Source organism: Paralichthys olivaceus, chromosome 5, assembly GCF_024713975.1.
Source record: "Paralichthys olivaceus isolate ysfri-2021 chromosome 5, ASM2471397v2, whole genome shotgun sequence".
NCBI classification, from domain to species: Eukaryota; Metazoa; Chordata; class Actinopteri; order Pleuronectiformes; family Paralichthyidae; genus Paralichthys; species Paralichthys olivaceus.
In genome coordinates, this window is record NC_091097.1 from 14,602,723 (window position 1) to 14,628,510 (window position 25,788).

General features: G+C 41.4%; 3 protein-coding genes across 3 annotated transcripts; 1 reads left to right on the forward strand and 2 right to left on the reverse strand.

Annotated features, from left to right (window-relative positions):
* The first annotated feature begins 189 nt into the window (after positions 1-189).
* tbl3 (transducin beta like 3) lies at positions 190-14,362 on the forward strand. The gene is made up of 23 exons (XM_069524829.1): positions 190-392; positions 507-558; positions 1,144-1,239; positions 1,460-1,507; positions 1,633-1,774; positions 1,863-1,947; positions 2,292-2,462; positions 2,608-2,683; positions 2,784-2,880; positions 2,968-3,188; positions 3,329-3,467; positions 4,039-4,097; positions 4,269-4,375; positions 4,514-4,649; positions 6,598-6,837; positions 7,106-7,176; positions 7,482-7,638; positions 8,096-8,154; positions 8,920-9,023; positions 11,068-11,139; positions 11,354-11,512; positions 12,499-12,592; positions 13,577-14,362. Exons 1-23 carry the CDS (start codon positions 361-363, stop codon positions 13,956-13,958), a joined length of 2,799 nt encoding a protein of 932 aa, XP_069380930.1. The 5' UTR covers positions 190-360; the 3' UTR covers positions 13,959-14,362.
* A 324-nt stretch (positions 14,363-14,686) lies between these two features.
* On the reverse strand, positions 14,687-18,392 carry noxo1a (NADPH oxidase organizer 1a). The gene is made up of 8 exons (XM_020101755.2): positions 18,221-18,392; positions 18,061-18,141; positions 17,895-17,967; positions 17,618-17,801; positions 16,566-16,756; positions 16,365-16,478; positions 16,139-16,256; positions 14,687-15,963 (listed from the first exon to the last, which is right to left on the reverse strand). The coding sequence occupies exons 1-8, from the start codon at positions 18,284-18,286 to the stop codon at positions 15,222-15,224; spliced, it is 1,569 nt and encodes a 522-aa protein (XP_019957314.2). The 5' UTR covers positions 18,287-18,392; the 3' UTR covers positions 14,687-15,221.
* Positions 18,393-20,733: 2,341 nt separating this feature from the next.
* Positions 20,734-25,504, reverse strand: gid4 (GID complex subunit 4 homolog). Its single transcript, XM_020101882.2, has 6 exons — positions 25,100-25,504; positions 24,379-24,438; positions 23,495-23,602; positions 23,151-23,252; positions 22,928-23,058; positions 20,734-22,797 (listed from the first exon to the last, which is right to left on the reverse strand). The coding sequence occupies exons 1-6, from the start codon at positions 25,322-25,324 to the stop codon at positions 22,734-22,736; spliced, it is 690 nt and encodes a 229-aa protein (XP_019957441.1). The 5' UTR covers positions 25,325-25,504; the 3' UTR covers positions 20,734-22,733.
* Between the last annotated feature and the right edge of the window lie 284 nt (positions 25,505-25,788).

Below are 25,788 nucleotides of genomic sequence, written 5' to 3' on the forward strand. Positions count from 1 at the left end.
CAAAAATCGAAACGTGATTATGACACTTTAAACAGTAAATATAAATCAAGATGCTCTAATAAACACGTGTTAATAACTCTGTTTGCTTTTGAAAGTTTAAGTCACAAGTTTATCCCTTTAATTTCGTGGATTTCTGTTTATTTACACGTTAACAATAGACGCAGGGTTTCACTGTGAAACCGTCCAGCCAATCACAGCTTCGTGCGCTCCGATCACGCGTAATGTGTGCGACTCGGGCCATCAACATGCGGCATGGATGTGTTGACTGGAGCCAACGTGTGAAGTGAGAAATATTCACTTCGTCGCCGCAGCCGAAGAGATTAAGTTCGTTCTTGTGACAATTTCTTTTTCGTGAGCAAGATGGCGAACAGCAACCTTCAGTTCAAGACCAAGTAAGTGTGTTTTGTGACGAGACGAGAAAACATACAAGCTAATAGCTAACATAAGCTATCAGCTAAAGTGTCACTCCAAGTTTCCACAGTCACGTTTCTGCTCTTGTCTCACAGTTATGTGGTCTCCAGCAAGATCGAGCCGTTTTACAAAGGAGGGAAAGTGCAGGTGAGTTCTCTGCCTTGTACCAAAAGCGTCTGTGTCTCTAAAATCAAACATTAACATGTGGATACATCCCCAGCTCATTTAAATAACCACATATAGTCACTGATTTTCCATGATAGACTTGTTTTAACAATGTTATAGACGCACCATCGTTTTCCGTTCATTGTTATTGTTTTGCTTGTAGAATGCACATAGCTATGAGGTTTTGTTCGAATATATATTGTGAGTTTATAACTGAATTATACATTAATATTTATTATATCGCATTATTATCTCATATGCACATCTTAAATTTCTTGTCTTTAATCGTGTTTGGGATGATTCCAGGTTAGTTTGATCAAATTTGAAGAAGAACATCATGTGACAAACATTTGTTTGTTGTAAGAAAATAATAAAGTACTAATCATAAAAAATAAGTTTTAATACCACACTGCTGGTCTTAAGTGATGCACCTGTCGTGAAAATGACTTGTTCAAGCATAAAGAGTCCTGACCTCTCCTCATAAGACATAATAAAGATGTGCTGACAGGCTGACTGACCTGACTCTGATGACAGCAGCTTTATTTCCTCCACCTTTTTTTTTTCCAGATCAGCAACGATGAGCAACACATCTTCTGCACTTGTGGCTCTCGTGTCAATGTTTTGGAGATCAGCACAGGGAAGATTATCCACAGTGTTGAGCATGTGAGTCCACAAGTCCTCTGAGGCCTGGAGTTTAATTTTCATATCAGTTGATATGGATAATTATCAAAATAAATGTCTCTATTATCATTTTATTTTAAATCAAAGACACTTTTTTACTCTTGAGTGAAGGTTGTAGTTAAAGTTGTGTTTTCAATAGTCAAACATATCAATAATTTGTACTTTCAAATGTTGAGATCTTTCCCATCTTGTCCGTTTACAGGATGATCTAGAGGACATCACATCTTTCGCACTCAGCTGTGACGATGAGGTAAAGCAGATGCCTCGGCCACTTGTCATTACTTCAGTGTGATTTTTCTTGATGTTCTAATGTTAGCCTGTACAAGAGTGTTTAGTATGTGTGTTTATTAACCTGTGCTCTGTGTCCCACCTCAGCTGCTGGTAACAGCCAGCAGGGCTCTGCTGCTGAAGCAGTGGGACTGGAGACAAGCTCAGTGCACTCGTTCCTGGAGGGCCATTCACACGGTGCCTGTAGCCAGTATGACCTTTGACTCAACCTCCACACTCCTCGCCACAGGTCAGCTAAAAGCTAATAGCTGTGTTAATACACCTGCTGCATAGAACGTTTTACAGTGTAAAGACTTTCTCCTCTTGTTGTTCTGCAGGTGGCTGTGACGGTACCATTAAGCTCTGGGATGTGGTGAAGCAGTACTGCACACACAACCTGAAAGGGTCATCTGGAGTTGTGCAGTAAGTCCAGATATACTACAGTTGAAACAGCATGAAGATTATTTCTTCAAATTATTTGTTATTATAGAAGTTGTAGCTTGGTTTTGAAAGTTAGACCCTCAGTCAGGGGGTAAGTTTAGTGAGTTATTCATAAATAGCCGGCTATTTCATGTGTGGAGGGAAAAAAAGAGCGTCGCATAATCAGAATTTAATTTGATCAAATCACTGTAATGTTCACATTTACAGTTGGAAAGTTACAGATGTCACATGTTAGAGCTTTCAGGTTAAAGTGGACACTACTGTTTTTATACCTATCTTTATGAACAAGAAGCGACGGTTGAATTAATCTTTGTGTATCTTTGCAGCCTCGTCCAGTTCCACCCAGACATCAGCCGACTGCAGCTCTTCTCCTCATCTCTGGACTGCGGCATCCGGCTGTGGGACCTGCGCTCCAGTCAGTGTGTGTGTGTGCTGCAGAGCCACTACAGCGCCGTCACCTCCCTCAGCTTCAGCGCTGATGGTGACACCATGGTCAGGTATTGTACTGTGTGTCTATACCCCCCCGCAAAATGGACACAATATCCCTTCTGTCTTCTTATCTACAAATATCAGATGGAGTTGTCTGTCTTCCAAAGCTGCGGGTTTGAGAGCTGTTGTTTATGTGTTGATCTTTGTGTGCAGTTCTGGTCGAGATAAGATCTGTACAGTGTGGGACCTTGAGACTCGGAAAGCCAAGAGGACTGTACCTGTCTACGAGGTCAGACTGTGAATCAGATATGTCTTATTTGTTTTACAATTCCTGGTAATATATTTTACTCCTCGTCTAAACTTGCTCTGCGTGTTGTCTTGGTCTCCAGGCTGTGGAGGGCGTTGTGCTGCTGCCTGAGAATAAAGATTTCTCTCAGATTGGAGTAGAGAGCAAAGACTTGCATTTCATTACAGCTGGAAGCAAAGGTTTGATTTTTACATAGTTCTGAAAATCAAAGCTGTGTCCCTGTGCTTTCTATAACTTACATCTCCTCCCCCATCGTCTCTCCGTAGGGGTGTTAAGAGTGTGGGAGGCCAGCACGGCGCGCTGCATCTACAGCCAGAAGCTCCTCTCTACCCTCAGCCCTGTTTCTGGTGAGGAGGAAGAGCAGGATGACAACCCACGCAGTCTAACGTACCTGCTTCACCTGCCCGTCTCCTCTAGACTTGCCACAGTCACTGCAGAACACAACATAGTGCTCTACCAGCTGCCTGCCCTCACCACACAGCAGCAGGTGGGTAATATTTAGTATATCTATATTAGTTTCAGTTAAAATAGAAACATGTTATTGTGACATACCGGGTGTTCACTGTGAACGATGCAGAACTAATGAACGCTCTTCCTCTGTCGCTCCCCCTCTCCACCCTCTCTCAGTTTGTGGGTTACAGTGATGAGGTGCTGGATGTGAAGTTTCTGGGTAAAGACAGTCACATCGTGGTGGCAACCAACAGCTGCCAGCTCAAAGTGTTTGAGCTGCTCACCAACAGCTGCCAGATCCTCTACGGACACACAGGTCAGTCACCACCAGCAGGGGGCAGCACGTGTTCGTGTAGAGCCACCTGAAGTAATTAGGAAATTTCTTTGCTGATGATGTTTGCCCATAAAGGTTAATAGCACAATATTGTATCTTTAATTGTATTTATTTATCTATATTTTACATGTTTCAACTTTTTTGGCTTCAAACTTTAAAGCATATTTTTTGTAAGTTTCGCTGTATCTTCTGAAAGCTGCAGTAGTATTTTCCCTTTTAAGAATTTAAAATAATTAAGAAATAAAAGTATTACAACACTGGTAATGATGGCAAAAAAGTCTTTGGATTGAAGTCTTTGCTTGCTGTTTCAGTTCATACATTTCGTACATAGTAATATTGAAAGTGGATGTGCTTAACACAGAAAAAGGAATGTGGGTTTAGGTGAATGATTAAAATGAACAGTTCTTAATTAATGAAAATGAAAACTGGCATTATAGGAATAAGAGGCAGAGACAGTAGCTATGTCTCAGCTTTGCACTGTTAAAAGTTAACTTGTTGAGCAGGTTGGGTTGCGTTTCTTATCTATCGTACTTTCTGCCTCTTTCTTCCACAGACACTGTCCTGTCTCTGGATGTGTTCAAAAAAGGCTCTCTCTTTGCAAGCTGTGCAAAGGTGAGCTCACCTCTGTGCACCAGACAAGGAACAGAAACACAGTGATTAATGATTAGTTCCACACATTGCCCACAAATAGACATGCTTGAAATAAGTTAATCTATAACTAAAGGAACATTAACTAACATTTATGTAAACAGTGATATTTGTGTGGTGTGTGTTTGTCTTCAGGACAGGTCAGTGCGTGTGTGGCAGCTGGATGGTGATAGTGGTCAAGTGAGATGTGTGGCCCAGGGCTCCAGCCACAGTAATGCTGTGGGCTCCATCACCTGCTCCAGGTAACACTTAACATTCCTGCACTCACTAATGTTTTCTTATCGCATGTATAAACACAGATAGTGAGTGAGCTGGTAGACGAGTCTTTGTGAAGCTGCAGCTTGACAGTAGTGATCCTCCATCTTTGTCTCTGTGTGAAGGATGAAAGCAACTTTCGTAGTGTCTGGCAGTCAGGACTGCACCGTCAAGGTGTGGGATCTGCCTGCAGACCTGCCTGCGACGGGAGAAGACATACACGAGCTGACCGCCCGCTGCACAGAGAAGGCGCATGATAAGGTACACGTCAGGAATGTTTGCACACTCTCCAGGAAGAATAAAAAACGAACCATAAGTAGCTGGCAGCTCGCCCAAAGAAAAACATATATATATAGTGTTTTGTTGCAACCTGTTGTGTCGGTTCCGACCCTGGCCATTTCCTGCATTTTCCTACTCTCTCCCACAATTCTTCCTCATACCGCCTCATCAATGAAGGCAACATTTTCCAAAAAATGTCTTTTTAAATTCTTGTGGATAAAGAGATATTTTTTCTTCAAATTCTTAGAGGACCATTGTGCCTTGTTGTAGGACAGAGACCCGAACACAATTTACTCAATTCTTTTATTGTTTGTTCTGTGAAAGCTTGAAGGGTATTATATATAGGGTATAGGGTTAAACTCCAAGTTTAGATGAGCTTTCCACTTCACAAAAAGTTGACAAGGAAATGTAACATTTTTCACAGAAACAGAAAACAATGAACTTATGTTGACATGCACGCTAAGCTGTTAACATTCAACTAGTGAAGTGTCTGATGCAACTTTTGGTAACTGCCAGTTTTTTGTTATTGCTCTTTATTTTATTCCCCCATGGTTACTAATGCATGCTCTTTGTTTTCATAGCTGTGTCAACAGGTTAAAAATCTGTTGTTGAATTTGTGTCTTTATGCGGTTGGCTAGAGATGTGACTGACTTTGGTTGGTTTGTTTAGCTTTGTGACCTGCACAGACCTGATCTTTCAAAGCTGTGACAATGATCTATTCTTTAACTTAGCCCTGCTGGAATATTTCACCACGGCTCTGTTTTTTATCTGTGGAAATGATATATGATATATGATGATATATGTATACCTTTGGCCCATCCCATTTCCTGTTTCCAGCACTATCACTTGCCTTTGAAAGAGTTTCTGTAATTTGAGGAGAGAGTATTTTATTCATAAAGGTGTCACTGCTGTCATTACACCTGTTTAACCACAGAAACCTGACTAAATCATGTTAATACATGTATACACAGCTGTTCTTGGAGTTGTAGTGGAAACCTGTGCAGACTGTCTGAAGGTAACATTATAACACTTGACACAAATTGTGGAAGTGTAATAGTTTAACATTAAGTCACATTTTTTTTAAAAGCCATCTTACATGTATATATATATATATATATATATATATATATATATTACAGCAGCATTATAATTTATAAGATTCTTTAGGCATGAGATAGAGGGGACACACACAAGGTGAGCGAGTCTCCAGCTCTTGCTTGTCTAAATACAGTAGATTTATGTAGGGTGAATTTCCCCATAAGGAAGTGCAGATTAAACCACTGATTACCCTTAGCAAGATACGGGAATTAACTTTTGAGCTCACTCCAGTTTCCTGCTACACTACACACTCCTCTCACAACCTAACAATTGACTGTCTGTTCATCAGCAGAGCCTGGTTTCTTAACTTGTCTTTTGTTTTCATGTGAAATACCAGACCTGAGCAATGTCCACTGTGGTTGCGGAGAATTACGACCATTTGATTTACATCCCTGCAGCTCTTTCTGCCTCCAGCAGGTGAGAGCTGTGGGCCAAGGCTTTAGTTTTCCCCTTTCTTGTGAACGATTACGGAGACTCTTGCTCCAAATGCACAAGATGGTGGTGTTTGTATCACGGATGTTTAGGGCTTATTTTTGGATGGTTGGTGGAAGTGGACACATGTCGTCCATCTTTATTACAGTATTTACCGTACCAGGAATGTGACTGGTACGGTAAATATAACATATTTACAACATAACAAGAAGAATTAATCTTAACAAAGTAAAATGAATTCTATTTATACATCCTTATATAAATGCATTTGATAACTTCTTTAAAAAAATCCTTCGAAGTCTTCATATTTTTCCATTTTGTTCCACATCCTCTTACTTTTATTTATCAAAACCTCATCAACTTTGTGAAGTTATTCCTCTCTCTCTTGTTATTTCTCCAGGATATAAACAGTGTTGCAGTGTCGCCCAATGACAAGCTGTTGGCATCGGGCTCCCAGGACCGAACCGCCAAGCTGTGGTCCCTGGCAGACGAGGGGAATCTGGGCCTGCTGGGGGTCTTCCGTGGCCACCGACGTGGTGTCTGGGCCGTCTGCTTTTCTCCTGTCGACCAGGTGCTGGCTACGTCCTCCGCTGACGGCACCACCAAGCTCTGGAGCCTGCAGGACTTCAGCTGCCTGAAGGTGAGCGACTGGGTGTGAATATATTACATGTGTATGTGTATTTTATGACTGGAACAGATTGACTGGATACTCTGGTTGTGCAATCACTGTTCCTTATCAGTGTAATAACATCTGGAATTCTGTGAAGATGAGATTCATATAAAATATGACAGAAATGTTTATTAGTTTCTGTGTCTTTCCTTAACTGACTGTGATTCTCAGCTCAAAACCATCAAACCACTGTGAGGTAGAAACGGTCATGTTATTTTTTGTCTTTGTCTTTCTTTAGACATTTGAGGGACACGACGCATCAGTTTTGAAAGTGATTTTTGTGAGTCGTGGCACTCAGCTGCTCACCAGGTAAACCCAGCTGCCTCCCATGGGAATCATTCCTCCATAATTCAGTATGTATATATATATATATATATATATACACAAATACAAGTTTACCTACATATGCTCAGATGAAGCATTGAAATGAATGGATGCTTTGAAAAAATACTGTCATTGATGAGGAAAACAAAGCTTTCAAAAACCCTGATGTTTGCTCATTATGTAATCTCAGACGTCTGATCAGGCTTCATCCACACTAACACATTTTAGTTTAAAATTCAGGATTTTTGCCACGTCTTGATGTTCACACTACTCCGATTTTCTTTCCTTAGTGGCTCCGATGGTTTAGTAAAGCTGTGGACCATAAAGACAAATGAGTGTGTGAAGACGCTGGACGCCCACCAGGACAAAGTGTGGGGTCTCCACGCCACCCGCAAAGATGACAAGATGGTGACGGGGTCCGCGGACTCTAATATCACTGTGTGGGTGGTAAGTGAGATTTGACTGATAGTAATCACACCACTAAACAGCTAAAAGCATTGATTACCAGATTAAGAAAGAAATACACTCAAACTATACATAAATGTCCTAACAATATGCAAGAGGTTAACAACTGTTGTAACATTTCATTCCTGGAAATAAATCACTAAACTAGAATCATTAGAGTGCAAACCTAAGCCAAGGCCCAACAGTCAATTCAATCAAACTTGTACCAAATCTCACACACTCATAGATGGAAGTTCCCTAAATGTTCCTGATTCTTATCATCAATATCCATTAATAATTATTATCCCAGGAAATAATAATAATAATAATTATTATTATTATTATTAATTGTAATTATTATAATTATTAATTATAATTATTATTTCCTGGGAAATAAGGAAGTACTTCTACAGGAATCAACAAATTATCACACTATATGTTGTTTGCTGTGCACAACTAGGACGTGACTGAAGTGGAGCTGGCAGAGGAGCAGGCCAAACAGGAGGATCAGATACTCAAGTGAGTTCATAATGGAGTCATGGAGAAGTGTCTACGTCCCAAACTTAACCCGAATCTACCTTTCAGCCTCCTGTCTGTCTGTCTGTCTGTCTGTCTGTCTGTCTGTCTGTCTGTCTGTCTGTCTGTCTCTGGCCTGATGAATAAACAGAGGCCATGTTAGACTAAGGTGGACCTCAGTGGGTCGCAGGTCAGGGCTGGCAATGATCAGGGGGGTGTGCGTGCATGCGTGCATGCGTGCATGCGTGCCTGCGTGCGTGTGTGCGTGCTCTGGTATTCCCATAAATACAAGTGGATTTCAGGTCCCAGACAATTGATTATATGTGTTTATTGTGTGAATGTTTGCTCACTAGTGTGTGTGCAGAGACAAATAGATTATTAACAGGTGGTAAAATTATATTTGCATATGCTGAAAACGTCTTGTTACTGTGGCACCGTCATCACAACAGTTTTATCTTTTATTATTTATCACCTTTTCTAAAAAAAAAAAAAAAAACTTTAATTGCATTAACATATTTCATAAAAATATGTCTTCCATTTAGAAATGAATTGACTATTTTTATTTCTTTTACTTTCCATTTGACGGGACAGCCCTTATCTGAACCTACTGCTATTGATAACGGAGAAAATCACATTCTTGTTTTGAATATTGATGTTTTGGTCATTGTCCTTTGAGCTTATTTTCAGTAAATATTGCACCAATTCTAAGAATGCACTCAGCTGCATGTGGCTGCTCCTGTTCGATCCTGTGTTTGTGTGTGTGTGAAGGAAACAGGAGTTGTCCAACCTGCTCCACGAGAAGAAATATCTGAAGGCGCTGGGTCTGGCCATCTCACTGGACCAGCCTCACACCGTGCTCACTGTCATCAAAGGTATTTAATCCTACAAGCCTGTTCTACTATCTCTAACCAGATGAGCAGATCAGATTCTCCTGCATGCAATCCATCTCCGCCTTCATCCTTTCACCTGCAGTTATCTTGACATGATGTCTTCAGTGTGTCATCTGTCACTGCTCACTTTAAGAGTTGAGTCATACGTGCAGGGCACATCGCTCAAAACAAAAAAAGAACACCTGCCATGCTCCATTGACTAAGAAATCTCTGCTCGTCTGTTTGACAGCCCTTTGTCCCTTCCCACTCAATGTCATGTTTCATAACAAATGAGAGCAGTGACTTTGTTCATTTCAAGCTGAGAACAGAACTGCAGGTGACAGAGTGTTCAGGGACAAATCGCAGACTGTTGATAAAGTTGGTGCTGTTGAGAATTAGTAGTTAAAATAACGTGGACAGTGCACCTGTCGAATTTCAGCTGCCAAAATGTCACCATATGCGCTGGTTTGAACTTAAAGGTACAGTGTGTAGAATTTTGTGATATCTAGTGTTGAAATTGTATGTTGCGGCTGAACACCCCTCACCTCACCCTCTCCTTTCAAACATGAAAAAGAAACTGTGGTAGCCTTCAGTTGTCATAAAAACTCAAAAGGTGTTTAGTTTGTCCAGTCTGGACTAATGTAAAAAACCTGGCGGCCTCCGTAGAGAGGGTCCCCTTGATGTAAATATAAAGTATTTGAATATAAAGGGCCTTTTCTGGGGCAAAGAAAACTACAATTCATACAATTTAGATGAAACTAACTAGTGAAGACATAATGATAATTAATTTACATTAAATATCTGCCAATAGTTTCCTTTCACCTAAATCTTACACACTGGACCTTTAACGTCCCCAAATCTTGTTATCAAGATGCAACAATGGAAATGACCTGTGTTGTACATCGTGTGCAGGGGGCTGGATCAACATGCACATAACTCAGTACATGTGTGTCAAACAAAAGGCAGATCCACCTATGTTTTGCAACATGATGGTAAGTGGTATGAATCTTGCCCAGTCATGCTTACGAAATAATGAACTGGGCCAAACCCAGGTATACACAAGGGAATCTTTAGGTACAGTATTTGCTTATATAATCCTTATTGTCCTAAATAGTGAAATCATTATTTAATTTGTGATTCCAATTGAGTTTCACAGATTTCAACAGTTCTCGTCAAAAATCGTTCAACCGCCATTCCTTTCTTAAATTGGTGGAAAGGTGTATCGAAGGAAAGATGTTTCAGTGGAAGCAGACGAGTGTTACAGTGAAACTTGCATACGTCAGAACAAAAACGTAGCCACGCCCTCTGTCTCATTCATGAATTCTTCCTTTACATGGACACGATGTCCAGTGTTTCAACAATAACTGACGTGAACATGTTATCAGACATCTATTATAGTAACCATCTCACACAACATATTAAGTCCTATTTTTTAGATCGATCTCGGTTTGTTCTTGTCAATGGTGAATCCTCCGTACATACCAAAGTTTGTCACGGAGTCACACTGTACAGATTGTAAAGCCCTCTGAGGCAAAATGTGTTTTGTGAATTTGGGCTATACAAATAAAATTTGATTTGATCATATGAGAACTAGATAAATGAGTGTCTTCAACCATTCTTTCCCCATTTCATTTGAACGGTTCTGTCAATCAAAGTGAAAAGCTCAGAAAAGACAATAAAAAGATATTCCCCTCGAAACAGAAGTTTCCACTCAGATGGTCGGTGGTTCGATCCCCGGCTCCTCCGGTTTGCATGCCCAAGTGTCCTTGGGCAAGATACTGAACACCCAATTGCCTCTGACAGAAGTGCCTCAGTGTTGTGTTATAAGAAAAAACATATACTAGCACTATATGAATGATTGTGAATCTATGGTGTGAAGGGCTTGTACTTGTGTAAATTGCTCTGAGTGATCAACAAGATTAGAAAAGCACTTTGTAAAAATACAGTCCATGTGAGTCATTACCACAAACTTGACATGAACAGATGTTCTCTCCTGAGCGTAGACACTGACTCTCTGCTGTCTCGGACATGTTCTCTGTTTTTTTAGCGATCCGTCAGGGGGAGGACAGAGAGGAGCTGTTGGAAAAGACGATACTGAAGCTGCGAGTGGATCAGAAAGGTAAGAGATCAATAATCTTCTGCAACTTATCAATGGTGATCCACAGAAATAAGAAAAAGACGGTGAAAAATCCACAACACCGTTTAACTCCCTCCTCAGTATCACACCGTCCAGCTGCTAGGTTTTCACCTTTGTTTTCATCCTCCTCTTTTTTCCACTTTCCCACTGGCTGCTGCCCGTCACTCAACCCTGTAATGTTTTCACTCCCTCTCAGAGTCGCTCCTGCGCTACTGTGTGGTGTGGAACACCAACGCCAGAAACTGCCAGGACGCTCAGTCGGTCCTCCAGGTGCTCCTCACACACCTGCCGCCCGAGGAGCTGCTGCAGTACCAGGGAGCCCGAACAAACCTGGAGGGACTCATTCCATACACAGGTCAGCAGAAGGCATGTGTGTTAAAGTGTTTGAGCACAGCAACGTCTTCACTTCCTCCAGAAGCTCAATTGGTTTGGTTTGTCTAGTAAATTGATGAGACCCTTTTACAAATCAATGGTAGAGTCTGTCCTCACCTTTGACTTTCTCCCCTGGTTTGGTCATCTCTGTATCGGGGATACGTTAGGACACATCAGTCAGGTTGCCTGAAAGATTGTTAGCGTTGGGTCACCTGATCTGTTTCTCACCTTTGATAAGACAGCTACAGCTGAGGCTCGAGAGATCTTCTTACAGTGTCCTCGACATCCTCTCTGCTGAATTTGAGCTTCTTCCCTCAGGTAGAAGAAACAGTAAAGTCTAGCTATAACTCAGGCCATCAAACTATTCAATTCTAATGATGACTTAGTTGATTAGACATTTACTGTTCACTCCTGATGAGGGTCTTACTTTTGGTTTTTAATGACAGTGTTCTTGTTTGTTTTACAAGCTCTTGGTATTCATGTATTTTCTGTCTTGAGCCTGTGTGCCCGTGTTTCCTGAGAGGTTTCATTTTTTTGCCTGGCTGCACAACAAATTTCCCCTCAGGCATAATAAATGTAATAAAGTTGAAATTGTTGAAGTGAGACAGGTCAATCTGTTTTTAAGCTGCCTTTAAGCATTGTGTGTCTTGTAATGTGGTTTTGCACATAGTTAATATTCAATGATGCATACCTTTGAACCACAAAGTGACAGATGAGTCAAAAGCTAAAGAGGATATGAAAGAGTCAGTTTATTCTTTGTGCAAAGGACATTTAACGGTGATTCTGGGTTTTCTGGTGTCTCCTTTGCTCTTTTTGTCTGTGAGACGGTGTTACAAAGGCAATGCGTATGATATAATCACATGATTGTTAGAACGGCTTAAGTTTCCTGTTCCGTTCACTTCATTACCTAAACCAAATACCTGAATCTAGTTTTGGCTGAAATAACTTCACCTCTTCTCCCTCCCTCAGAGAGACACATGCAGAGGATTGGAAATTTGCTGCAGGCGTCCATGTTCCTGAACTACATGTGGCAGAAGATGAGAGTGGCCGGAGCACCATCCAGGTGAGAGAAACTTGAGCCGTTGATGTGAACTCTGGCAAATGTGAGGGTACATTGGGTCTGGATGCTTTTTGGAATTTGCATTTCACATTTGAAGAACGGAGCACGGAATGTTCAGGGTCAGACACGATGGCACCAACAGGAAAATGTCCAGAACGTTCAGGGGAGGGGGTGGAGCCTGAGTAGAGGATGCAGGACGCAGGTCATGATGTCTAAATTCCTCTGCATAAATCAAATGCTTTTATTTATAGCGCATCGACACCAGTGTCGGCACTTATAAAGAAAAGCTTATTTTTTTCCAAGTTGACATTAAACAGTGTCTTCTGCATCTATTGTTTCCTCCTGAGATATTTGTCTTCTTCCAGTTTTGTGTCTGTCACATTTTCGAAATGTCATCAACATGCCCACTTGTACACACATGGAAATCTCACATGGACTCATTGGACATTTGGATAATTAAAATTTCACTGGCAAGAAAGGTTCCAGAAAATGTCTGGAGAAACGGATTTCGCATACAGGCCCTCTGGAGAATGTCAGTTCAGTGCAGGTCCGAAAGCAGCTTTAGAGTCTCACACTGTTCAGTCTCTGGGGTCTCAGACTGGAGCTCATGAACACTTAGTCACTGCACTGTGTTTTCTGCTTCAAAACAAGATACTGTCTCGTGATCCTTCAGTCATTATGTGGGTCAAACATGCCATCGAGTCTGTCATCAATGCTTAAAGCGTACCACAGATACTGTTTGTGTTTCTGTCTTGTGGAAGTCAAAGAGGTTTTGTTTGCTACCGAGATAAACAAGCATTCTAAACCTTGACCTAGGACTGCTGCCACATTTTTCCTTTTCAGGAAAAAATGTCAGATCTGAGATTTGAAAGCTCCACCAAAAAAGTTTCCAATATTAACTTAAACTTATTTTATCTGTCTAGTTAGATAATAGATACTGTCTGAAAACTAATTTACAGTCTAATCCCTTCTGTTATATCTGTTTAGCATGGACCAAGATGAAGAAATGGACACCACTCCTCTTGCCCAGACCCAACCTGTCTTCATGATTGACAAGGAGAAAGAAAAGGGCAGTGGTGAGGAGAACCGAGATGTCGGGGATGACAGCGATAGCGGACAAGATGAAGATCCAAATTGCCCCGTTGAAGATGAGGAGGACGACGACGAAGTCAGCGTCACCAAAAAACCCTCCACAAATGATGGGAGGACAGAAATCAAAGAGAGCAATGGAACAAATGGCAACCACCACTCTGAAAGTGAGGAGAGTTCAGAGGAAGAAGACACGAAAGAAGACGAGAAGGATCAAACTATAACGGTGAAGCGTCTCCCAGTTTCTACTGCTCCTCAGGGCCAGACTCTCGCCAGCTGACAGGGATCACCGAGGGGAACACGGTTGACTCTCTCCTGAAGATTAACAGGGGACCCTCTTATCTTGGACCATTAGCTGGAGCGACACACTGAATGTGTGGCAGTGAAAGAAGAGACGTGTGGGGTGATGATAATGCAGACATCAGGTCTCTTTGTTCTGATTTCTGCAGACAAAATGTACAGAAAGGGGGGGAAGATGAGGAAGGAGTGATAAAAGAAAGAAGGTCAACAATCAGGCAGGGTTCTCTTCACTCACAGCAAATACCAGCGTCTGGTTCTGCAATGTTGCTTAGTCCTGATCTACTGGCTCAACCACAACACAAAAGGCTCCTTGTATCACCATACATTTTTTATGTAATGACTAGAAATGTTTATGAAATAAAAATGCGTTCGTTGTGATTTCAATTGAGTTCAAATTTGTTGTATTTTGGTAAAATAGGACTTTGTGAAGTCTTTAAAATCTCAGTGAATTGCTGAACGTGCTTTGAATGCAGGTTTTCACCTTTTGGTTTCCTCATATTTTAGAAAAAGCTGGGGGTGGGGCACACAGCTTTAGAGTTCTCAGTCCAAACACAGGAGGACAAAGTCAATGAGCTGATTTTACACATGACATATGATTCAATGTGTTTTTATTTGTTCCCAGCTCGACGGTAACATTTGAACATACCCAGTTATTCTTCATGGTCTAATCTGGGGTGTAAAGTCAGTGGTAAGTAATTGCACACATCCCATTCTTCAAGTTTTTTATTTTAAAGTTACTTCAACAACAGCCTGGACACGCTGGCTTTTCATGCTTTTGTATCTTTTGCAGGTAAAAGAACAAATTAATCACACTCTTGCACTCTACACAGTGCAAATGCATATAAGGCACAACACGGGTTTCCATTATGGAAAATAAACCATTTCGAGCAGATAATAAAGAGGTGGGTTCAGAATGTTTACTGTGACCTGATTAATCATTTATTGGTGTAAGCTGGTAAATTTAGCAGACTTTACGAAAGTTGAAAACATGTTCATTACTCACGGAAGACAAGAAGAAAAGTGTTTCTATGCAGTTTTAAAGAGACGTAACTTAGTTCCTGTTATATATTCCCACAGCCCTCTCACACTATATGATGCAGTGACTCTTAATTCCAGTTCTTTCTCCCTTGTTTTGATAACTGCAGCAGAATATCTGAGAATAAAACTAAACAAAACTCAGCAGAACTTTTATCTACAGAATAAATGAGGTTCCTTGACAGTTCAAATTGTGTCAGTTGAATCTTCACTGGCTCAGTATCTCAGTCTGTGTGGGAGACAGGCCTCTGCCCACGTTCTTGCGGGTGATGGTGGTGCAGCGGGTGAGGATCTCCCGAGGCTGCGGCCTGGGCGGCACCTTAGGCGTGGAGGTCCCTTTGTAAAGGTTGGGATCAGAGACACTAGGAAGTATTTTCCTCTCTGTGCCGTACGTTGGGCTGAGGTTGTTGCTCGCAGTGGGTGGAGGCGTACGGCTGAGGTGCAGCTGTTCACCAGTGGCGCTCTGGCTCAGGGACAAGCTTGCTGAGGAGGAACTGAGGTCGTCGCAGCTGAATTCGCTGCTGCTGCTGCTCACAAAGCTCGCCTCACTGTCTGCCCTCAGGCTCCTGCCACGCTCCTCCTCTCCGTCCATTTCCACCATGATGGTGGGAGGAGGAGAGTGTTTTGCAGGGGCGGTTGCGGTGGCAATGTTGGTGGCAGAGGTACTCTGGGCTGTCTGAGCAGGAGGTGGCTCAGACAGGACGTTGAGAGAGCGAGACCTCTCCTTCATGTCTGGTTGGGGTGGGTGGGAGGATGAGGAACTGGTGGGTGGAAGCTGCAGCAGGTTTCCATGGGAGTGACTGAGCTGGTGAGACTGTGCCAGCGTCGAGGAGTAGGCCGGTAGCACAGAGGAGGTGCGACGGTCTTGATGGTGGACTGGCATGCGGATGTGAGGGTGGCTGTAGGGCTGCAGGTACATGGAGGGGACGTAACCTGCTTTACCATCATATCTGTTAAAGGAAAGAAAGAGACGGGCACGATTTAAAATCTGGATTTTTTTTTAAATGAAGATACTCGTATTTACAGGCTGCAGGAGTTCAGGAGGAAAACACAAGCTCTGATGCAGAACACCCCTTCACCTTTACTTCAATTCATCTCTAAGGAAATGCCTGATTTAATAAACACCTGATGAGCCACCAGCCGTTGTCAGACTTCTGCAGGACCTCCACCTTTGTACCGATGTTCACAGTCAGCTCATCGTCTTTAGTGGCCTTGTAGCTCTTGATTGCGGTGCACAGCGTTCCTGAGAGGGAAAGAAAATAACTTTAATGTCATGTTGACAGACATGAACGCCAAGGTGTTGATGTTGTCTTGAGAGAGGGCACAACAGGACCTGTATCTAAGCATGTACCTCTTTCAGGAGTCCCATCTGTTTCATCATAATCATAATCATCATCCAGCTTCTCCAAATAGGGGGCAGGGAACCAGGCCATCCGTTTGTCCTCATTCTCCACGAGCCACCACCCTGAACCAACAGAATTGCACATTATACTGATGCCAGAGAGCGTCTGGGCCGTAACACTTATTCATCAACTGAAGTTTCTCTGCTCACCTGCTTTATCCTTTATCAGTACGTCCACTTTTTCATCCACCACCACTTTGAAAGGTTTGTTCTTGGTGTCTTTGGTCTCGTATGAGGCTACACATCTGTACGTCTCTGTGACAAACGGCTGGGTTACGTTGCCGCCGTTGAGGTTTCCTGCGTCGACCCTGAGTTCATCTTCCGATGGCATGATGATGATGCTGAGGATAAGAGCTGCCGGTTAGTTTGCAGGTAAATGGATTCTTCTGACCATTTTATGTGATTTTTCTGTGCAGTTAGAAGAGTGCACCTGTGGGATGGATCCTGGTCGACTATTTTATAATACTAGTGCCGCGACTGTGCTAAACTTGAATGGGCTGTTTGCTCGGCCTGCGGTGATGCTGGTTGCAGCTTTTTTTCCACAGGTCCATTTGTGCAGGACTACTCTGAACTTGCAGACTTGAACGTGTTCCACTTTTTTGTTCATTTTTCAACACATTTGTTTGTTTGTTTGTTTATTAGCAGGATTGAGCAAAAACTACTCAACAATTTCTAAACATTTTGTGAAGAGGCGGGGCATGATCTGGATCTGTGGGTGGATCCTGGATTTTTTTTTTTTTTTTCATTGATCTTGCTGGAATAATCAGGCATGTTCAGAGGACTGATATTTATGAGTTTGTGCAATTTGTTGCAGATCCAAATAAAATTCTGGATCTGGTAAATTTAAATGTGGTTTCACATGGGGACTGTTGGGCCTTGGTAAAGGTTTGTGCTCTGAGTCCCATTCCAGTTTAATTTTGGGGGGAACTAGAAAATGTGAATTTTGTTAAAATCTCTTCTATTGTGTTGAATCTGTTTTAAATTATATCTGAGACTAAAGCTTTAGACTGCAGACTATTTATGTGATTGTTTTAGTTTGAGGCAGGTCCAGTTCCTTTTGAGCAAAACCAAACACTGCACATGAGTTTCAATCTGAGTGGGACCCTGAGTTTGTTGAGATGTGGAGGAGGAAGCACACAGAGGAAAAAAAGATCTGATCCCCTCCACTAAACTGTTAAAAATAGTCGACATGTTTAGCCTACCCGTTCTTCGAGAACTCTGGCTGCAGGTCCTGGTCTTTGGGGTGGAAGAACTGGATGAGGTCTCCACACTGACTGACCCGCGGGTCGCAGCTCAGAAGCTCGTTGCAGTATTTCTGCAAGACTTTGAGGCGCACGAGTGATTTCTTGGGACCCTTCCTCTGACCGACCCGCTTCGTCTCCTTGTCTAAAGGAAGCAGGACGCACGGAGTCACGATGAGCAACAGTCTCCATGGTGCATGATGAACCCACACTGCAGCTGGGAATTACGCACGCTTACCTTGAAACCTTGGGATGATTCTATCAGATTTCTTCACTTTACTAGTTGCTGGGAAGGCCTTCTTCATTTGTTTCTGTAATTTGATCGAAAGGAACACAGCGGGTTAAATAAATAAAAAAATAATAAGAAAAAGCGATTTAGATTTTTACGCGCATTTTATACTCACGTGGAATTTCTTGAACTCCTGAAAAGTTCTGTAAACAACGATGTCACTCTGATCCGACCACAGCACGGAGGTCATGTACATCTGGAAACAGGAGAATGCAGATTGAATCACACTGATGTCATGATATTAACAACAAGATGATGACTCCGCGTGCGCTTACTTTGCTCTTCTCCTTGTGCAGCACTCCGGTTAAACTCACGCTCATGGGATAACGCTGCGCCTCCATGGTCAGACGACAGAACCAGGACACAGTGGGAAGAATATCCCTGTTGTGACTGTGAGCTGCAGGTGAAGCCTCTTTGCTTTGACCTGGTTTGAGACCGAGGCAGTGATGGTGGATTTATATATTCCCCACAGGAGCGCGGGCGTGGCTGCGATGTATGAGTCAGGAACAAAACTTCTTAACCTCGTCACTTGTAGGAAACTCCAGTATTGCTCCAAACTGAAAGACCTGGGACCGGAAGGCTTATTGTCTCAAACAGGTGTACTCTCGGAATGAGGTGAGTGAGGCAGAATCTAAAATGGTCACATTCTTTGCTGAAGGAAACATTCTCTAGTTATGATCCCATTTTCCCACACACAGAATTAGAATGAGAAATAATCTCCTGGTTATTAAATCATTATAACTACATGAGATGAGTTTCATCGCAGCTTATTTTTTCCAATTTAACATCTGTTCATTTTATCCAGGCATTAAGTTCAGTTTGAAATACTTGGTGATGCCTGCCTGACAGAAAACCCCCAGCATTTAATAGACAAAGGGCCCATTAGCAGTGATTCCAAAGATGTTATGAAACCCTTATGGCAAATAATCATAAAATCAATTAGAATAACTATAAGTTATAAATAGAAAGAAAACAAATACAACCAAATACAGAGAACTTGAATTTAGACAAATAACGTAAGATGTCAACATAACTGCACATCTCTTCTGCTTATTTTATTAAGATGTAAGATGATTGTAAATAGGGTATAATTAATTGAAAGAGACAAAAGATAAAGCAGTGAATGACAAAAGAATGAATACATGAAGAAAAAGAAGCTCATTCCACTACACTAAATAAAAACACACTGAAGTGCTTGGAATTGTGTTTTTAACGCCACACCATAGAGATGGATGAAGAATTTTATTTTCCATTTTTGAAATTGGCACAGGCTATTTAGTAATAAAGAGGTCACTAAATAAAGGGGATTTTTATTTAGTGCATCCTTATTTGTTGTAGTTAATATTCTGACATGTCATCCTACACATTTCACATTGAAAGCACTGAGCTGCAGATGTTCACAACCAGCTTTTATCAACTTGATTTCATGTGATTCTTGTTTTTAATACTGAATTACTCATTTTACATGTTTTTATTGCCGTAATACTAAATACAGTATTAGAAGAGAATAAATCATAACTACTATTATTTATTTCAGTTTCATTTAATAGCCTTTTTGGATTCTGTTAATGTGTCTCGTTCTCTGAAGGCTGAAATTGCTGATTTCAAGTAAATGCCTCAGACCTGTAGAGTGGGTGTCTTCGTCCTGGAGACAATAGTCAGCATTGTTAAAGGCACACAAGGAAGTTCGAACTATTTCTTTCCTGAATTGGAAGAGATGTTATCTCACCTCCAGGCAGACACCAGCTGCTGCACGTACACTGAACACATTTTTATATTCTGAAGAAATGTCTATCATCCGCCTGCATGTAACCATGCAACAAAACCAGCAACAGTCCTCACCACGGTTTTTCTGAAGAAAACCAAAAAGGGTTCTGTAAATGTTTAACTCAAATATAATTTGACCTCATAAGGAAATGGTGATAACGTGCAACCTTCTGGACAGGGGTCACCAACACGGTGCCTGCGGTCACCAGGTCGCCCCCAAGGACCACGTGAGCAGCCCGCAGGCCTGTTCTACAAATAACACAACTCACCAGTGAGCTGCATCTAAAATTTGATATGCGTTTCTAATTAAATTGAATTATTGATTTTTTATACTGTCAAATTTTTATTATCATATTGAAGTTGACTATTGACTATGATTTGTTAAGAGTTGGTCAGTGGCTCGTGAAAATGGGACATTTTTCTTATGAAATGTTGTGGAAGTGATCATCTGAAAATTTAAACAATTGCTGAGATTATTAGAAATAAAGTGTTGAATATTGATATTATCTGTTTCTCACCTTGTTAAGTCATTGTTGATAATTATTGTGAGAAATCATTAACGTGATCAGTGTCTTCAGTATCATTTATCATTAATAATAATATATAACTAAAGGCAAACTGAGCAAATTAGTTATTTCAGAAGAGTGTATCAAACTGGTAGCCCCTCGTGTGACTCAGTATCCATGAAGTAGCTCTCAGTTTCAAAAAGGTTGGTGACCCCTGCTTTAGGGTGTGGATCACCTCCATTAATAGGATATGTAAGGTGCATGCACTGCATCCTTACTGTGTCACAGCAAAAATTTATTTTTCCACACCATCATTATTTGTAGTCGACAGTCAGAGGTGTGGCACACTTTCCAGTGCTGCTGCCAAATGTTCAGAGGTTTGAACAAAGAACAGTTTGATTCTGACACCAGAAATTACCTCGTAGTCCACTACTGACATCTAGTGTCCACCGCTATCTCATGGTCGGACTAAACTTTGTTAGAGCTGGGTTGACTGAAACAAAATGTCAAAGCAATAAAGTATAAATATTTCTCTTTATTCCATCTCATACAATACATTCATAGCAGATTTATCATACATCATCTGACCTTTTTTTTTTTTTTTTTATAATCAGCTGACTTTTACAGACACACTCTCAAACAAACATGTTTCTTTACAATGCACATTTCAATTTAGTTGATTAATTTAAAAAAAAGCAAGCAAATTATTTTGAAGTCATTCAGACTGTAAAGTGGACAATCCACTTTCTTGGGTTTTAAAAAACGTATAGTGTCAAGAGTATCCCCAGGACAACCCCTCAGTCCATGTGTCATGCTGCAGGCCAGCAGGCCGGCTGAAAGGCTACGAGCAACACACAGGCAGGCAGAGGACATGCACTCTGCAGCAGATGACCGACAGCAACACTTCTCAGTAAACTGCTGATGAAAAGCTTTCATTTCTCTCACAGAAATATACTTTCTATACTGATTTCTTTGAACAAAATATTACTAACCATATAACCCCAAGCTCATATGTTTGGGTTGCAACTTTACAAAACTTTAAAATTGTAAGGCAGTGGGTTTTATTCTGTCTTCATCACCTCTTCCAACGCAACACTTCCCGAGCCACACAAGGTGCTTCTTTCGTTGCTGAAATCTCAAATGGATTAAAATAAACCAGTGCAGCCACACATGAACTCTTTCTACATGTGACAGTGACCGACAGAAACCGAGGAAAAACTCAAATGTCCTCCACAGACTCCACTCACTCAAACTGCATGTGTGCCATTAGATCTCCCTTCTTCTGCTCCATCTTTCACATGACCAAACTCCTGAAAACATAACTCAGCATCTGAGCTTAGAAACCAATACGCCTCCTTACTGATCCCTCCATTTAACTTTCATATACACTTTTCCTCTTGATTAAAAAAATAAATATCTTACTCTTGTAAATAAAACTAAAAATACCACCCTGTGGTTGTATGCTTCCACCGACCAGTTCAGTTTCAGTCTACATACAATTATTTTCCAGACACAGGAGGTCACCGTGACCTCTGACCACTGCAATCTAGCATCTTTAAGTCCAAAAGACGACTGGTCGAAATCTCCTAAAGCCAGACTTGAGATATCCTGTTCAAGAGGCCAACATTTCCATTTGTGATGCCACCCTGACCTTAATTCACCAAAATCGAATCATTTGTTGCAAATTTGAAAGGACTCTCTCTCGAGATTTTATTGAGATATTTTGCCCACAAGAACGGAGGGACAACCTGAAAACATAATGCCTCCAGCCACTGGCTGTCACCGGCATAAAGTTAGCATAAAATAATTAGGAAAAAAAAAACCTTCATTCGTGAGTGTTGCATAGCGAAAATTCGATGAATAGCGATTAACAGACTGTTTGTATTGATAAGAGGATTTTTGAAAAACCAAGCAGCTTGGAAATGATTAGTTATTTGTGACCATTTCGAGTTCATATCATCCCTGATCATCAGACCATGACTTTGTCTCACAGAAAAAAGTAGATCTTTGCTCATCATTGCTTTTGTTGAAAATCTCAAAAAAAAAAAAAATGTTTTAAAAAGAGCTTACTGAGAAAAACTTCTCTTACAACTTCCCTCGTTTGTGACTCTTAACTAAAAGGCAAATTATGCTCATAATGTCTCCGCTAAAGGAAAAGTGGAATTGATGTCCAGCTACAGGGAGACAGATTCTGTGAAAGCGCACAGGAAGCCGCTGCACAAAACTGAAAATAAAAACCGGACAGAGAAAGAAATGAAAAATGAAATATGGGGCAAACATCAAGTTCTACAGCAACCGTGAGAACTGTTTTTAGCTTTCAGGTCTTCTGTCTCGCTGTACCATCTTTCCTTCACTCCATCAGTAGACTGTCTGCCTTCACGTTTACTTCCCCACAGTTAGGAAAACAGGTCATCCCCCTTCATGGCATCATAAGCTCTCTGTCGTTCCCGTCCCATGTAAGCACAGGGCAGTGTGAACTGGCCTTTACCTTCTGCTGAACACTTGTGTTTTTGTGTCACCGAAATTCATAAATGGGCACACTGTGCTCCTGAACATGGTTTAAGATTAGAGACTGGTACCTGCAGGTGCAAGATAAAAAAAAAAAAGAGAGAGCGCAATATTGACAAAAGAAATATTAACAGTTCTCTTTAAATCGATGAATTTAGCTTGGAATTCTGCAGCAGGGCAACAAGGAGGCGAAGTAATTACCATTCAGAGCTCCTATGGTAATAGTAGCCCTCGATAGTAGCTGTGGACTTCTGAAAGCAGATGTAGTAGAAGCCTGCAAAGGAGGCACCACTGATGTCTTTGATAGTGTGGTCCGGAACCAGAAACTGCTCCTGACGGCGCAGGACAAAACGAGCGGAGGTTAGAGTTTAACACCAACACGAGAGAGACAGGGAGAGATGTGAGAGTAAGATCACACACTTACCTTCCACCTCATGAAGACATAATCACTGTTATCCAGTGCTTCATAATCAAAGTCGTCCGAGTTGAAGCTTTTGGCATATTTGTAAAAAGGTGGAAACTTGCCCTAGTTAAGAAAACATAAAAAAATTATGACAAAAGAAACTAAGGGGATGAAAAAAAGACAACAACAACAAATCAGGATGTAAAGTTTGATTTTGTTAATGAAAAGTCTCTCAACATTAGACTCTGCTAAATTCTAAACTCTGAACCTGTGATTTTGATATAGTTACTAGTATTATATATATCTTGCACTTTCTGAAGATGTATAAATCAGTGAATGCACAAAAAAAACTCAACACAGCATACCCAGTGCTTTCTGTCCACATCCTCATCTGCGTCCCACTTCCTGGTTAAAAAAGGCCTCTTCTGACTAATAATTTCTCCAGCAAAAAATGTTGTGAGAGTGGGATACTCCTGTCAGACAGAGAAACAAAGGTTAAGACAGGAAGAACAATGCAGTGAAACTTGGTTCTTTGAAGACCATAATGAGTGAAGTTTAAAGACCTGTGTCAAGACATGGAATATGCTGTTTCTTTAACATCCCCATTATTGAAGATAAGCTGACGTAGAGAATAACCCTTGAAACAGTAATTAGTTCCACGTTGGTCTTGGTTATAGTTTTATTACAGCATGATAATGTCTGTATCGTTGATAAAGAGCTGCAACACAGAGACGTTCCAAACTATGCATGCAATTTTAATGATGGTGGAGTAGCATTAAATAAACATTAACATGATTAAGATCTACCGTATCATATTTGACACCAAGTTGAGTTTTAGACTTTTTATTGCTTGTGTGTTGTGCAGCAGGCAATTTACGACGCATCAGAAGAAAAGATATCAGTATTTGTGATGGAAATCTTGATTTAGAAATGATTTGTTCCATTGGATTAAATTTTCACAAATACTAAAATGTGATGAATAAATCATAAAGACGAAACCAGGCTATTCATCTTTTACTCCACAGCCAAAAGACCCTGCTGACCTTCTCTCAACAACATGTTGCAAAATGAAAATAAGAAAAAAGACTAGTCTACACACGTATTTGCCGGCCGTTAATCTCTGTCACAATTCAGTCTGCATCAAACAAGCGGAGGCCGGTCTCTACTGGAACAGTGTGCACAGTCCGAGCTCTGTCTTTGACGGAATAAAGGTCAGCCTTGTAATATCTGACCTAGTTTCACATCTCACCTCAGTTAGACCCTTTATCTTCAGGTAGCCACACAAATACGAGTCGTCCACAGTCACATGCTGCAAAAAGACAAACAGGGAACACATACAGTAACTGGCCTGAAATCACTTATTGTAGAGATTCTTCTTCTTCACGACTTGTAAATGGCACTAGGCCTAGTGAACAGACAAATTACTAGTTAAGTGTGCAAGCAGGCGGTATGTCTTCTGTTTATAAAATAAGATCATCTTTTTTCAATGTTACAGCAGCAAAGAGCACAGTCAAGTAAACATGCAATCATTATACATGCCATGACATTTAAACACTTATAACAGGAATAAACATAATACATACAGAGTAAACAGAAGTGTGAGAATAGGTAGAATGAGACGGACACACTCATTTCACCCATTGGAGCAGGTTGTTGCACAAATCATGTTTTGGTGGTGCTGGTGGTGGTGGTGGTGGTGGTGGTGTGTGTGTGTGTGTGTGTGTGTGTGTGTGTGTGTGTTTGTTACAAAAGTAGTTGACGAAAAAGTTCACTAACATTTGGTCCAAATTCAAAATGAAACAGCCCAGCAGAAACACAGACCTCTGAGCTGGCTCACACTTGGGTCAGCGAAGCGAGCTAAGGGAGCTAACGTCTGCTAAGTTAGTGAGTTAGCAGCTAGGGCTACAAATATGTCGACTTCACTGATAGAGAAACAAACACATCGATGTGGGGACGAAGCGGAAACTTACCTGCAGAACAACCTCGACGTCGTAGGAGTTTCCTTTGCTCTTCTGGTAGCCCCGGAACTGTGAGCCGCTGTACAGCAGCGAGGTGGCCACCCCCGGCTGGTGGGTGTTGATCGGGGCAGGCGGGACAAGGGACGCCGAGGATGAGCGGGCCGGCTCGGCGCTGCTGCAGCACTCTGCTGGGACAGGCATGATGAGCGCGAGAGAGTCACTGTCCGAAACCGTCATGAACTCTTCGACTGAGCCGCAGCGGGAGAGAGGAGTGTCTGGGAGTGTCACATGGATCAAGGAGGTGAGAAACTTTGCTCAGGTTTGGGTCTTTTTCTGGAGAGGAGCACCGCAGCACCTCCTCCTTCTTCTTCTTCTTCTTCTTTTTCTCTCGGTTCACTTCTTCTTCTTGTGTTTATTGACGGTGGCAAACAACGATTCGGTGCATTACCGCCACCAGCTGGTATGGAGTGTGGCTCAGGCTGTTTTATGATTATATTATCTATTCTGTTGAGTTAAAAAACAAAACAAACTCCCTCCATTATACTAGTTTTTCCAAGATAACATAGTATTCGACAACACTTGCTTTTTGATTTGTTTCGTAGGATATGTCTTACTTTAATCCTGCCAAGGTTTACAATCAGCTGCGTTCTTTCTTACTCATATTTCGGACAGTGTAGTATTATATGATGAACTGTTTGCTC